Source organism: Chiroxiphia lanceolata, chromosome 6 (genome assembly GCF_009829145.1).
Source record: "Chiroxiphia lanceolata isolate bChiLan1 chromosome 6, bChiLan1.pri, whole genome shotgun sequence".
Lineage (NCBI taxonomy): Eukaryota > Metazoa > Chordata > Aves > Passeriformes > Pipridae > Chiroxiphia > Chiroxiphia lanceolata.
Window position 1 is genome coordinate 32,947,414 of NC_045642.1, and position 12,183 is coordinate 32,959,596.

General features: G+C 33.6%; 1 protein-coding gene across 5 annotated transcripts in view; it reads left to right on the forward strand.

The window, feature by feature from the left end:
* Window positions 1-12,183, forward strand: part of FMN1 (formin 1) — a 183,245-nt gene that overhangs the window by 98,272 nt on the left and 72,790 nt on the right. For all 5 annotated transcript variants that reach the window (XM_032691135.1, XM_032691138.1, XM_032691134.1 and 2 more), the window contains 2 exons: window positions 82-232; window positions 11,617-11,704. In XM_032691135.1, coding sequence (XP_032547026.1) covers window positions 82-232; window positions 11,617-11,704 — 239 coding nt within the window. The remainder of the gene's footprint in view (window positions 1-81; window positions 233-11,616; window positions 11,705-12,183) is intronic.

Below are 12,183 nucleotides of genomic sequence, written 5' to 3' on the forward strand. Positions count from 1 at the left end.
CTATCATGGATTTTCATCTATTATAGTTATATCTATTATCATAAATGTTTGGAAATTTTATTATTACTTTTCACTTTACAGGAAAACTGCTGTGCCAACTTTATGGGAATCACTAGAAGAACCTGATATACTTGATACTACTGAGTTTGAATATTTATTCTCCAAAGACAGCACTCAGGAAAAAAGAAAACCATTATCAGAGACTTATGAAAAAAAAACTAAGGCCAAAAAGGTATTTATTGGGGGGGAGTTGTTTGTTGGGGTTTTTTTTGTGTGTGTTATTGTTTAGTTTTTCATTTTGAGAAAACTACCTTTTAATTTTTTGGGGTCTTTTGGAGGAAGAACAGACAAGCAAAATGGGTGGCTTGCTGATTCAACTCTTGCTTGAGAATGCGAGGTTATTCTTTACTTTGGAAGGTTTCTTGCCTTTGATAATGAAAGTTTTGTATTCCAGTGAGGTAGAAAAAGTATTGTGTAGGAGAACTGAATGGAAGTTCCAGTTCATATTGGAAAGTTCCAATATTTCAGGCCATTAGTCTGCTCTTGAACTGATTTATAATTAACACCTGTCATTAAGTTACTCTAGCAAACCTCTCTTTCACTGAGATTAATGTTATTGGAAAAATAAAGTATAAAGAGACATTTTGAATAAGGAATGCCAAGTATTTTTTTTTCTGGTATAGATGAAGAGTTGTGTCAGGAAGGGACAGGACAATCATGTCTTTAATGGTCACAGCTACATGCAGGAGGTATGTCATTGCTGTAGGGCAGGTATTGTCTGCCTCAGACATGATCCACTACAGAGAGAATGTGCTGATAGGAAAAAGAAATGGCATTACTAGTATTTGCTTCCAGAAAAATTCTAGGGTGAATAATAATCAATACTGTTTTCCTGAAACAGCATGGTTACGTGTCAGAAACTATTTAAACATATCGTGTATCATAAATCTCTGAGTTTATCTGCTTGGAACCACAAGAGGGCACTTTGCATGTGAGCTGTGCTAGCTACCTTTGATTTTATAATATAGAGAATGTGAAACACACACACACACACACACACACATAAATATATATATATATACACACACACAGGTTGGTGCAATCAGATCTGTCAAGACATCTTGATCATAAACTTCCTGTATTGCGTCTTAACACAATAGCTAATGAGAAGTGTAAGTAAGGCTGTAGAACTTATAAAATTCAAACTGATGCGATGCAAGAAGTAAAAAATGAAAAATGGGGCTATGCTGGCATTTGTAAATACAGCCCAAAGAAATAATTGCTACAGTCCTTCAAATATTAGCTTGAAGTTGGACAGGAATATCTCTGTGAGAAATGTTTCAACATATTTTACTTGACAGACGCTTCAAGTGTATGTGATATTTTAGTAGCAGCTATATCCATAAATCCCATTAGTTCCCATCTCATCCCATTTATGATGCTCTATTTCTAGCATTTATTTCATAAATTTACCTATTTTAGAAAGAAGTATTTAATAGAAAATACAGATTTCTAAATAACTTAGAAGAATATAACCACTGTGAAGAATGTAACCAATGTAACTTTAATGTAGAGATAAGTGCTTTTGTATTTTAAAATCTCAGCAGTTAAGGAAGTAGACTCATTTCTCCAGATGGGCGACAGCAAAGCAGGTACAGGATTAGGCCTGTATCCTGAAAGATGAAATTGTATTTTTCCTTGCTGCTTTGTAAACCAACCTACCTATTACAGCAGCATGATTTTTTAATGATCTCTCTTGGCTTTATTCAAAATTGAATTGGATAATAGTTACAGAAAATAATTATATAATAATAAATACCAATTTTTTGAGCAAGTGTATTGTATTGCAAAGATATCTTCATTATTTATGTCACTGTTTGAATGATTCTGGGTTTGTATTAAAGGTAAACTTACTGTTTTAAGACAAGGGATATATTTCCTGAAATGAATGAAATGAAAAAGATTCCTTTAAAGTACTGTGTGAAAATACAAACACAAATTTCGTAAGAGATAAATTAAGAATAATATCTATTGCTATGTCTTTAGTTTGGTAAACTGATAGGATTATGATCATGGTGTTAACAAACTGTGGGCTTTCCGTGAGAGTTTAAAAACTTGGGGTTAGCAGTATTCAACTTTCCATCATTTGGTCAATTTAAAATTTAGAATTTAAACAAAATTTTAATTTTCTGAGTACAGAAGCATTTTCTTTTTGTATATCATGTCTTTTTACCTTTGTCTGTTAAACGAGTCACAGTAGCAGCTGAATGGTTTTACAGACAATTGGCCCTCTTAGATGGTCCTGTGTTTTTCTTTGTCTCTCTGAAAGCCCAGATCTGTGCAGGCTGGCTCTAATGGATCACTCTTGGTGGACTGCAAGCAATATAGTAGTGGAGAAGCATTTTATTTACTTACAGGAAGGTTTATTAGTAGATAGCAACAGAGAGCTCCTGTAGGTCAATATAAAGCTGTCTGTTCTGCTGTGTTTATTTCTGGTTTGGGGTTTTTTTTCTTGACTCTCAACCTTTCTTGCCTTTTTTCTAACAATTATATCTAGTGACTAGGGTTTTAGCAACAATCTTTTTCTTTGCTTCAGTACAGAAATTTGTGCTTGTCTGGTCCTAAAAATGGTACAGTATATGGGATTGTATAGTCTTAAAAGTTAAGGTCTTATAGGTTAAAGATGATTTCTACAGACATTGTGAAACAGTTATGAATCTTATGAGGTTCATCATATATTACAATTTTTGGCTGATGCTGTGTCATTTTGTATTTATTTGTAAATTTCTTTTTCATGTTTTATAAAAGAGCCTTCCAGAGCAAGATAGGGGAACAGCAATAAAATCTGAAGTTGTAGTTTGTGTTTGGAATACTTAATCTGTTTTGTTTAATGATACGTGTTAGGGTGGACCCATTCACTGCTTAAATCACTTCTCTGCACAAACTCTGCCCTATTTCATACCATCTTATGCAAATTAAGTTCAGCATCCTTCGTATTTAGCAAAATTACAGACCAATAGGTGGTGCAGGACTGCTTATTAAAACATGACTATCTAATACTTTTCTCCTTGAATGAGAATTACATCAGTGCCTCACAATCAAGTTCCTTATGTAACTGGAAATAAGATTTTATCTTCTGAATTAGAGGAGAAGTTAAATTTCTCATTTAACTAGGCTTTATAAAATTAAGAAGACTAACAGTAGCCTGTTGAATTATTACATCTTTACCATTTATTGACATTTCTCTTGCAGTTCCACATAAAACAATATTATTCAATTTATTCTCAGAATCATTAGTTTTGTGAAACTACTTGAAATGATCATGCTTAGGCCATGAAATTAATGCTTCTGTGAAAAACATATAGAAATTTCACTTTGTTCCATTCTTACCCATTTGTTGACATTTGTAGGCACCTTATGGCGAAACAGATTAAAAAATTCACAGTAAGCTGTGCTTTTTTTGCTTACAGCTGATAGACATCTGCCATTTTCATCCAGAAATATCTAAATGTTGTCCTATATAAGCCGCAGCAGAGGAGGCTTAGTGTGGACATTAGGAGGAATTTCTGCACAGAAGGGGTGATTAGACATTGGAATGGACTGCCCAGGGAGGTGGTGGAGTCACAGTCCCTGGAGGTGGTTAAGAGAAGACTGGACATGGCACTCAGTGCCATGTGCTCGTTGACTGGGTGATATTCAGTCATAGGTTGGACTTGATGGTCTTGGAGGTCTTTTCCAACTTAATTGATTCTGTGATTCTGTATAAATAGAACAGATGGTCTGTTTTCCATTACCATTTGGCAGGTTATGCTCAGAAGGGAAACTTCTGAGTATATATTCATATTATAAACACTCTTACGTATATAATGTAATTACAATATAATACATAATTTCTAAAATAAATATTTATAATATATACTATATTTATATTTATACATATACATGCAGTGTCAAAATGGGAGAAGACATGAGGACTTGGTGTGCTTCTGTGCTGGTTGTAGTTACTTTGATATTTTCACTTATTTCTTCAAAAATGAAATACTAACTCTGCAGCCGCCACCTATTTGCAAAAGGCTTCAAATGTACTGAAGTACAAAAGCTTTCATGTATCTGAGATTTGGTCTGAAAGACAAGGATAAGCACTAAGCTAATGCAGTTAACCACCAGGTTAATACAGTTAAGGATACTCAGCTACCTAAAAATAAGATGGGGTACAACTGACTAACTGACTGGGTAATTATTTAGGAGAAAGGGTCTTGCCATTATAATGGCTCACAGGAGGAACACGAATTGTCAAATTGGGGTACTACCAAAAGGAAAAACAGAACTCCGATAGATCACTAGAAGTATTGCTTGCAAGACAAAACACTCAGCCATGTCTCAGTTAGGAACTGCATCTAGATTTAGGCACTACAGTCCTTCATTTAGAAAGTTTGCTAACTGTAAAGAGTCAATAAGAGGGGGAGTGGTGAAAAGTGTAGAAGTAGTCCCTGAGAAAAGAATTGAATTATTATGATTATTTGGTCTAGAAAGGAGAAGGTTGATTGGGATGCAGAGTAAGTGTAACCAAGTGCATGCAGCTGCTGCAAAGAAAAATTATGAAAAGGTTTCTAAGAGTAAGGATACCAATGGAATGCAGAAGAGTTTTGGCTAAGGAAATTGTGCTTCTCTATTGGGAGATCTTTAGGAAAGTTTGTTTAGAATGATACACGTATAGTTGATACTGTCCTGAAGTGCAGAAATGCTATGGATGACATTTTGAGTGCCTTTTCAACATATTGACACTGTTAATCAATTAAAAGGCATGAAGCCCACTTTCTGTCCGTTGTCCTATGGATGGAAACAGCTGGCTATCCTTTTTTCAAGAGAAGAAGCACTTTCATAATTCCCAAATTTGTTGCTTTCATGCCTGACAAAAAAATGACTCACTGAGTTACACAGTTTCTAAAGGCTTCTAAGTGGGGGGAAAAAAATGAAGGGAAATTAAGAACCTTCCAGCAGCAATGGTGATATAAGTTCTTAAAGGACTGCATAGAGAGTGATTTAATTTATTTTTAGAAATATAATAACTTCTTTTGGAAAAATATAGCACATTCAACTGATAGTGATACACTGTAAAAATAATATAGGTTAAATGGAAGTCAGATACTTTCTAGTACTTTCTGGTGCTTTCTAGTGAACTTATATATACTTGGAGTTATGGTAATGCTTATTTGGATTTAGAAGCTCTGAAAAGTGTGTGGCTGCTCATGCTTCTTTGATTATCCATCCGTTTGGAAAATTTAGCAGCTTTGGAAGAACTTATTTTTTTCCAACTCCACATCCTCTGAAATAATTCATAAAACTCTTGTTTCTTGTGAATTTATCTTCTCTGCAAATATGCAATCTTTTATTCAAAGGTCTACAGTATTATGTAGATAATGATAAAAATTAATATTCCGGGTGTTTACATATGTCTTGAGAGCAGAATTTGTCTTTTCTGGTTGGGAGAATTTACTGGCTAGAGCAAAATAATGTGCAATATATTTAAATATTAGAATTATAATTCTATCACAAAAATTTTTTGAATGATAAGATTAAATTCATTATAATCTTATATGACGTAATGCAGTGCAGTGATTTTTTGGAGGTGATGTGCATGAAATGGAAAAGAGATAATTGCTAACTTTCCCAGAGACTCTAGGTAGATAAATAATATATAGAAGGAATGGGATTTATTTCACAGTTAGTTCTGAAGTGATTGAATCTATAGCAAGTAAATTTGCAATTTTTAGAAAAAACAAAAGTTCATTAGCACCTAAATATGAATCAAATAAATTTCTTTCTGATTTTGGCTAATTCAGTTAGCTTAATATAAATGTGTAAGTTACTGGTATGGTGCATCTTGATAATATCCATTGGATTTAAAACTGTTTATGCCATGTAAAGTGTTGGGGCCTTTAGTTAACCTTTTTCAAATGCTTGTAGGTGGTCCCATTTTTAATATTACTAAGAAGTTCCAGCTGCTTGGAAATCAAGAAAAAGAAGGGCTAGATCCACCAGTTTATTTTAGTTCATAACTTCAGTTTAGGTATTGATTCTGTTGGACATTTAGACTTTAATTGTCTTTTGAATATGACTCATATTTTGAACTTTTTTTAAAGCATCGCTGACATGCTTGTAAAAGTGCATCTGTCAATCTAGACTGTGTTCATCATAACTTCTTTATTTTCTTACGCTTTGATTTCACATGGAACATTCTGGACATATGATTTCTGCATCTGTTCTATTTTCCATTGACACTCAATTAAAAATATTTATCTAGGAATGTATGATCTCTTTAGAAAAGCAAATTTTAAGTTCTATTTGCTAAAATATAAATGGACTTAAACTATGAAGTTTTATGTACCAAAAATGTTCAACTGTAAGTAGATTCAGTACAGTACCATTAAGGTCCATAGCTGCTTATGAAAACAATGGAAACAAAAAACAATTAGCATTAAACTGTAACCTATTTTTCTGGAAGATAAAACCAACCAAAAACCCAAACCCCATCATTGTTTCTGGAAGGACTCTGCTTTTATAGATTTGAATATAATCTGAGTGATCTAACCTCTTTCTCAGGCTCTGAAAGTCTTCTATAGATATTTTCATGTCAGATGAAGGACTGAAGTATTATATGCAGACAATTTTGCTTTCACTCATTCCATGTTAATTTATCTTGTCTGTACATATCCATGCAAATTTTTAAGCTGATAGGCACATGTTATTGTTTTCAAGCCATAGTTTCTCCCTTTCCTGTTAAATTTGCAGAACCAAAATTCTTGTATTACCAAATAGAAGAAAGGCAGAATTTGGACATATATTTTGGGACGAAATAAAAGACGTGATTCACTATGTATTAATTCTCTCTAATTCTGAAAAAGGGATTATTTAGAAAAGAACATTCCTTTGCTGCGATTTATTCCATATGCATTCTGTAGCTCCATCGCTAAACTTAACACATATTTTAAAGTTGCGTTAGTTTTTCCAATATATTTGAGCACTTGTTAGTAATTTATGCTCAAAAACTCAAGTTATTTTCTACATCTTTTCAAGAAACAGGATAGTTGGATGTTTGTGATGCCACTCTGTCTTCATCTTACAAAACAAAGAGTAAATGTCAAGTAATTTGTGTCAGGTGTATACTCCAAATGAAAGTCCATCAATCATTTTTGGCCCTTTAGTGCAACGATTATCATTTCAAAGACGCAGGAGGACATTAAAGATAATGGCTTTTCTGTTGTCTATTATCTCTAACAGACTTCACATAATTATTAACATGTGTTCTCATTTAAGAAGAGTGTCAATATTTTGAGTGAATTGCATTTTTTTAACTGAAAGGGATATGTCTGTCAGCAAGTTTTTTGTCCATCTAACTAAATGAGGAATTACAATTAATGAATTTTGTGTTTCCACAAGAAGGGCAGATATTGCAGAAAATGTTGGAAGCTTTGCAGCGTTGAAACACAATGACTGTCTTCAGCTGTCTGCATAAGATAATAAACAATGTTCGAACTAAAGCAGAAGTAGTAAAATGCTAGTGCATGCTTTTCCGATGCACTCTCACTTTCCTTTTATATTTTGTGGTATGCTGAGAAAAATCACTGACATTTCCTTGTTTATCACAAAGCTCTGCAGTCAAGTAGAATATAGAAAGTATCCATAAGGAGTAAATATCTATTTTGTGGCTTTGTCTAATTTTCACAGTTTTGATAGGAGTAAAGATACTGAAATTAGTTTCTTACTAGCTTATTTTGTACCTCCTGTTTTAGCCTGAGGAATTGCCATTTGTGTGTCCTTTAGTAAAAGGCTAAAGATAGTGGGGTTTTTTAAGCTAATAAAATTGTAAATAGAATTCTGTCTCCTAAAATATTTTAAAAATGATTCATCCATGTGAAATAAGAAATAGTTAAACTTGGCACTCCTCTGAGTAGGAATAGAAAGATGCCTAGTCTTAAGCTTCTGAAATTTCATTGGTAACTCTTTGAGTATTTATGTAGAATGGCTTGAGGGGCATGATCTTTGGCTTCTTGTGCATAATCTTCTGTTTGAACAGGGTTTCAGCAGTCTACTTATGGGCCCAGGCGGTTGACTCACTGTGAAAGTTAATGAGTGGGAATAGGGGGAAGCACTGTGATATACAGGACAGCTCTTTAGCTTATGGCTTCTCTCAGTAAATTTAAATATTGTGGAAAGAATCCGTGCACCACCAGGAGGAAGGATTTAGCTTTTAATCACTAAAGTAAACTGAGTCTCTTCAGATTTCAGCACCAGTAAGTGTCCTGGACAGAATGTAGACATTGCAGTTAGACAAAACAGTGAAGTCTGGTTTATAGTATTCAATGAAATACATTTCTGCCTATGTTAGAGAAACACCTTTTAATGGAAATGACAGAATAATTTACAAATGTATTCAAGCTTCAGTATATCTTCACTTTTAAATTAGATGATAAATATTTGAAATATTTATATTTACTGTACACTTGTGTACAGCAAATCAACTAACTTAATAACATTAAAAAATAGGGAAAAACCACACAGAGCAAATCATGTTATGGATCACTGATGTAAATGAATTATCACCAGCAGTCACAATTTTGTCACTAAGCCAGAATGATACGTTCATAGTCTGGAGAAGCAGCAGGCAGTTGGCAAACCCCACCTGCTGACACAGCAGCATCAGCTGGCATCAGCTGGATTTTAGCTGCTTACCTGTCACTGCCAGCTACAAGGAAGTCCCAATATGCTGAGAAGTGATCAGTTATTTGTCTTTTAAAAGCATAGACTAAATAGTTCAGTGCAGTCTTTACAAACTTTCCTTTTGATTGCCTTATGTTTTTATTGGACTAAAAAAGTGCCGATTTTTTTGTGTCTCCTTTCTATTTGGAATTCACGCACATATTTAATTCCCTCTCAGTGACTTTCCCAGAATAGCTGTAATTTGGGACAAAATTAGTATCTCTGAAAATTTGTTCTCTGTTTTACTACTGATTATATCTTTAGATGCAATATTTTACAAGGTGCACATTATTTCTAAAAATCTGTGATAGAAGTCCTATATAATACTTAACGTTATAACTATCGGTTTGGAATAGTTTTATGCCCAGTTTAAACTATTCTGTTGTCTTTCTCCTCCACTTTTGCTGCCTAATGAATAAAGTATTAGCCTTCAGTTACTTGGTTGAAGTTGTTTTAGGTAGTCTGTGTCTAGTTTGATGCCTGGTAATTGTGACCATGTGTACATTTGTCTAAAACGCATGTGAACATACAGTCAGTTGCCATTTTAGAACATGAATCTCCAGTTTAGCTTTAAAACATACATAGGGTCTTCTTTAATTTCTTTTTTCACTTTTTCTTTCCTTTTTTTCTTTTAAGGAGGAAGTCTTGCTTAGCAATGTATGTGAACTAGTTTGATCGTATTTGGAGAATATATTAACACTAAAAAAATACTTCAGTAGAATGATTTCAAATGTCATATTATCTGCAACAGCTATAGTCTGGAAAGGTTTTGCCTCAAACTAGGCATGTCTAATGGGGTTTATGACAACCTATGAATTTGCCCTGAACAAGGTCAACTTGGAGGTCAGTGAATGCTATACAAATTGCATACTACACAACCCTGTAATTATCCCTGTAAGAAGTTAATGTGCTTCGGAGTTCAGCAAATTCATGTAAGCTTCAGAAATGACCATGATAAACCATGCAGTTAGTTACATTTGCTCAGTTAGCAGGATGTGATGCTTCTGCAGTGTTCATTTAAGGTAACTTGTAGCCAAATTGTCTTGTGTACTTGTGTACTCAGGAGATAAAGAACCTGAATTCTTTGTCATTTGAAGAAAACAATTTTAATAATATTACTTTCTTAATATCCATCTTACATGCCATACATATAGGCAGAGAAATCTCTCAGGATAGATTTTGCTTCAAATTTTGCCAGAAAATATACAATATCTACGTTGACATAAGTTTATTAAATTTTGATTTCCTAGAAGAGGGGCATAAAATATCAGTCAAATCTTTGCTGAAAACAGCATGTGTTCCAACTTGTTATAAATAAGAACTAACTATCGTTTCTCTTTTCCTGTATTTGTCAACACATCTACTTTTGTATAGGTGAATGACTAAATAGTTGCACAATTAAATATTCCTAAATCACATAAAACATGGGAAATGTTTGTATGAGTTAGTATAAATTTTTTCAATTAACTGTCTCTAATGTGAACATCTATAAAAATATTACAGGAATAAGAGATAACAATTACTTAAAGTTTTTAACATTACTAAATATCAAAATATTAGTGTCACACAAAAATTAAAATTAAATTTGGAAATAGATTAAATATTGTTCAGATACTAAGAATCTGAATTTAAAACTAAAAGCTATTAGTTTTAATCTTTCATATGAGTTAGTATTTTTAATAGTTCTTGTTCATCAACACTAGGAAATAAAGATGACTGCTTGGATCTGAACACTTCTAAGAACTTGTGTCTGTATTGCATTTTGTGATGTGCTGCTGTCATATCTTCCTTATGATATAAATCAGAATCACAAATAACAATAGTCCAAACACTGTGGGAAATTTGGTTTTGACATTTCTAATATCAGAACTACACTTCCAAAAGTCTGATGGTTTACTTTACTTTATTTATGGACTGATCCACATCATTGTCACTAATTTCAACCAACCAAAATAACTTCCTTAAGGTTTCCCTTTCTCCTTTTATTTCTTCTCCCCCAGCTGACATCTGAAAATATTACAATCTGAATGTCAGTATATTATACTATCAAGTGTCGGTTACCCAAAATGTGAACAAAATCCTCAAATCCCTGTGAAGTGTCAACAATGTGGGATAAGCACATTCAGACAAGAGTGAAAGAAATACTTTCAGTAGTGCCTAGTTTTCCAGAAATAGTGTTGAGTGGGCACAAAAAGACAATTCTTCAATTCCTCATGGTCAGGAGTTGATCCTTTGTTAAAAAAGTAGACATAAATGTGTTCACATTGAAATGTAAACTAGCAGACAAGCTAAGGAACTTGGGATGTCATCATGGCTGGGCTTTGCGAACGAAGATTTGGGAAGGCTCTATCCACGTTTGTTACAAGCACGCTGGTGGCTTATGAGGCCAATACGAGATAGACACATCCGATTGCAAAAGGCACAGCAGAAAGACTCCTTAGGTGGTATGAAAGACTCCTTAGGTGGTAAGAAAGACTCCTTAGGTGGTAACTTGGGATGTAGAGTGTCTTAAATAATTCTCAAATTTCACCTTAAGAAGAAGGGGGAAAAACTATATTCCAGAATAAATATCCTATGTGCCTTTTATTTTCCACCTGTTTAATAGCATCCTACAAGTAAGAAGTGATGTTCTTTACTAGACCTGGTGATAATTCAGTCTTATGTTCATAAGCTGTTTGTTAAGGTGCAGAGCATAAAGATAAGATGAAGGTCTTACTACCACATTTAGTTAATAAAATGGTTTGATGTTCGGAGAAACATTGAATTCAATTCACGAATTAGCTTCTGTTGTTAAAGTGAATGAATCCTTTGTAGGGTGTTCATTTGATCTCAGATCATTTTGCTTCATCTTTCTAGATTACCAAATTGTTGGATGGAAAACGGTCTCAAACCGTAGGAATTTTAATATCGAGTTTGCATCTGGAGATGAAGGATATTCAACAAGGTAAGTGTGTCTTACACTTAGTATATTGTATTTCCTTGGATATTTTGTCATAACCCTCAGAGAATGTCTTACATTACAGATTGTGCTTTGAATATAGTCCTCTATCAGAATAATAATTTTTCCAGTATATTCCACTATATGTAAAAGTTCCACCTAATAATCAGAATTGAATTTAGGTACAAGTCCTTCTGTAGCATTCCAGTTAGCATATCATTTTCAGTTCATTATTTTCATATTTCTCCCCTGCAGTTCCCTGCTTTTTCTAAAGCAAGTCCTCCATCAAAAAAATTGAATGGATGGCTTATAAATAAATCTTTAGGTCTTCAAACATGCAGTCTTTATTTGTTTAATGTTTAAATTTTGCTTCATTAGCAGTGTAAAGTACATCCCCAAATTATGTTACCGCATAACAATCAGAAAGAAAATTACTGGATGGCATTTTTCAAAGAGTAAAGCTACTCAGTGTGTAAATTCCCTTA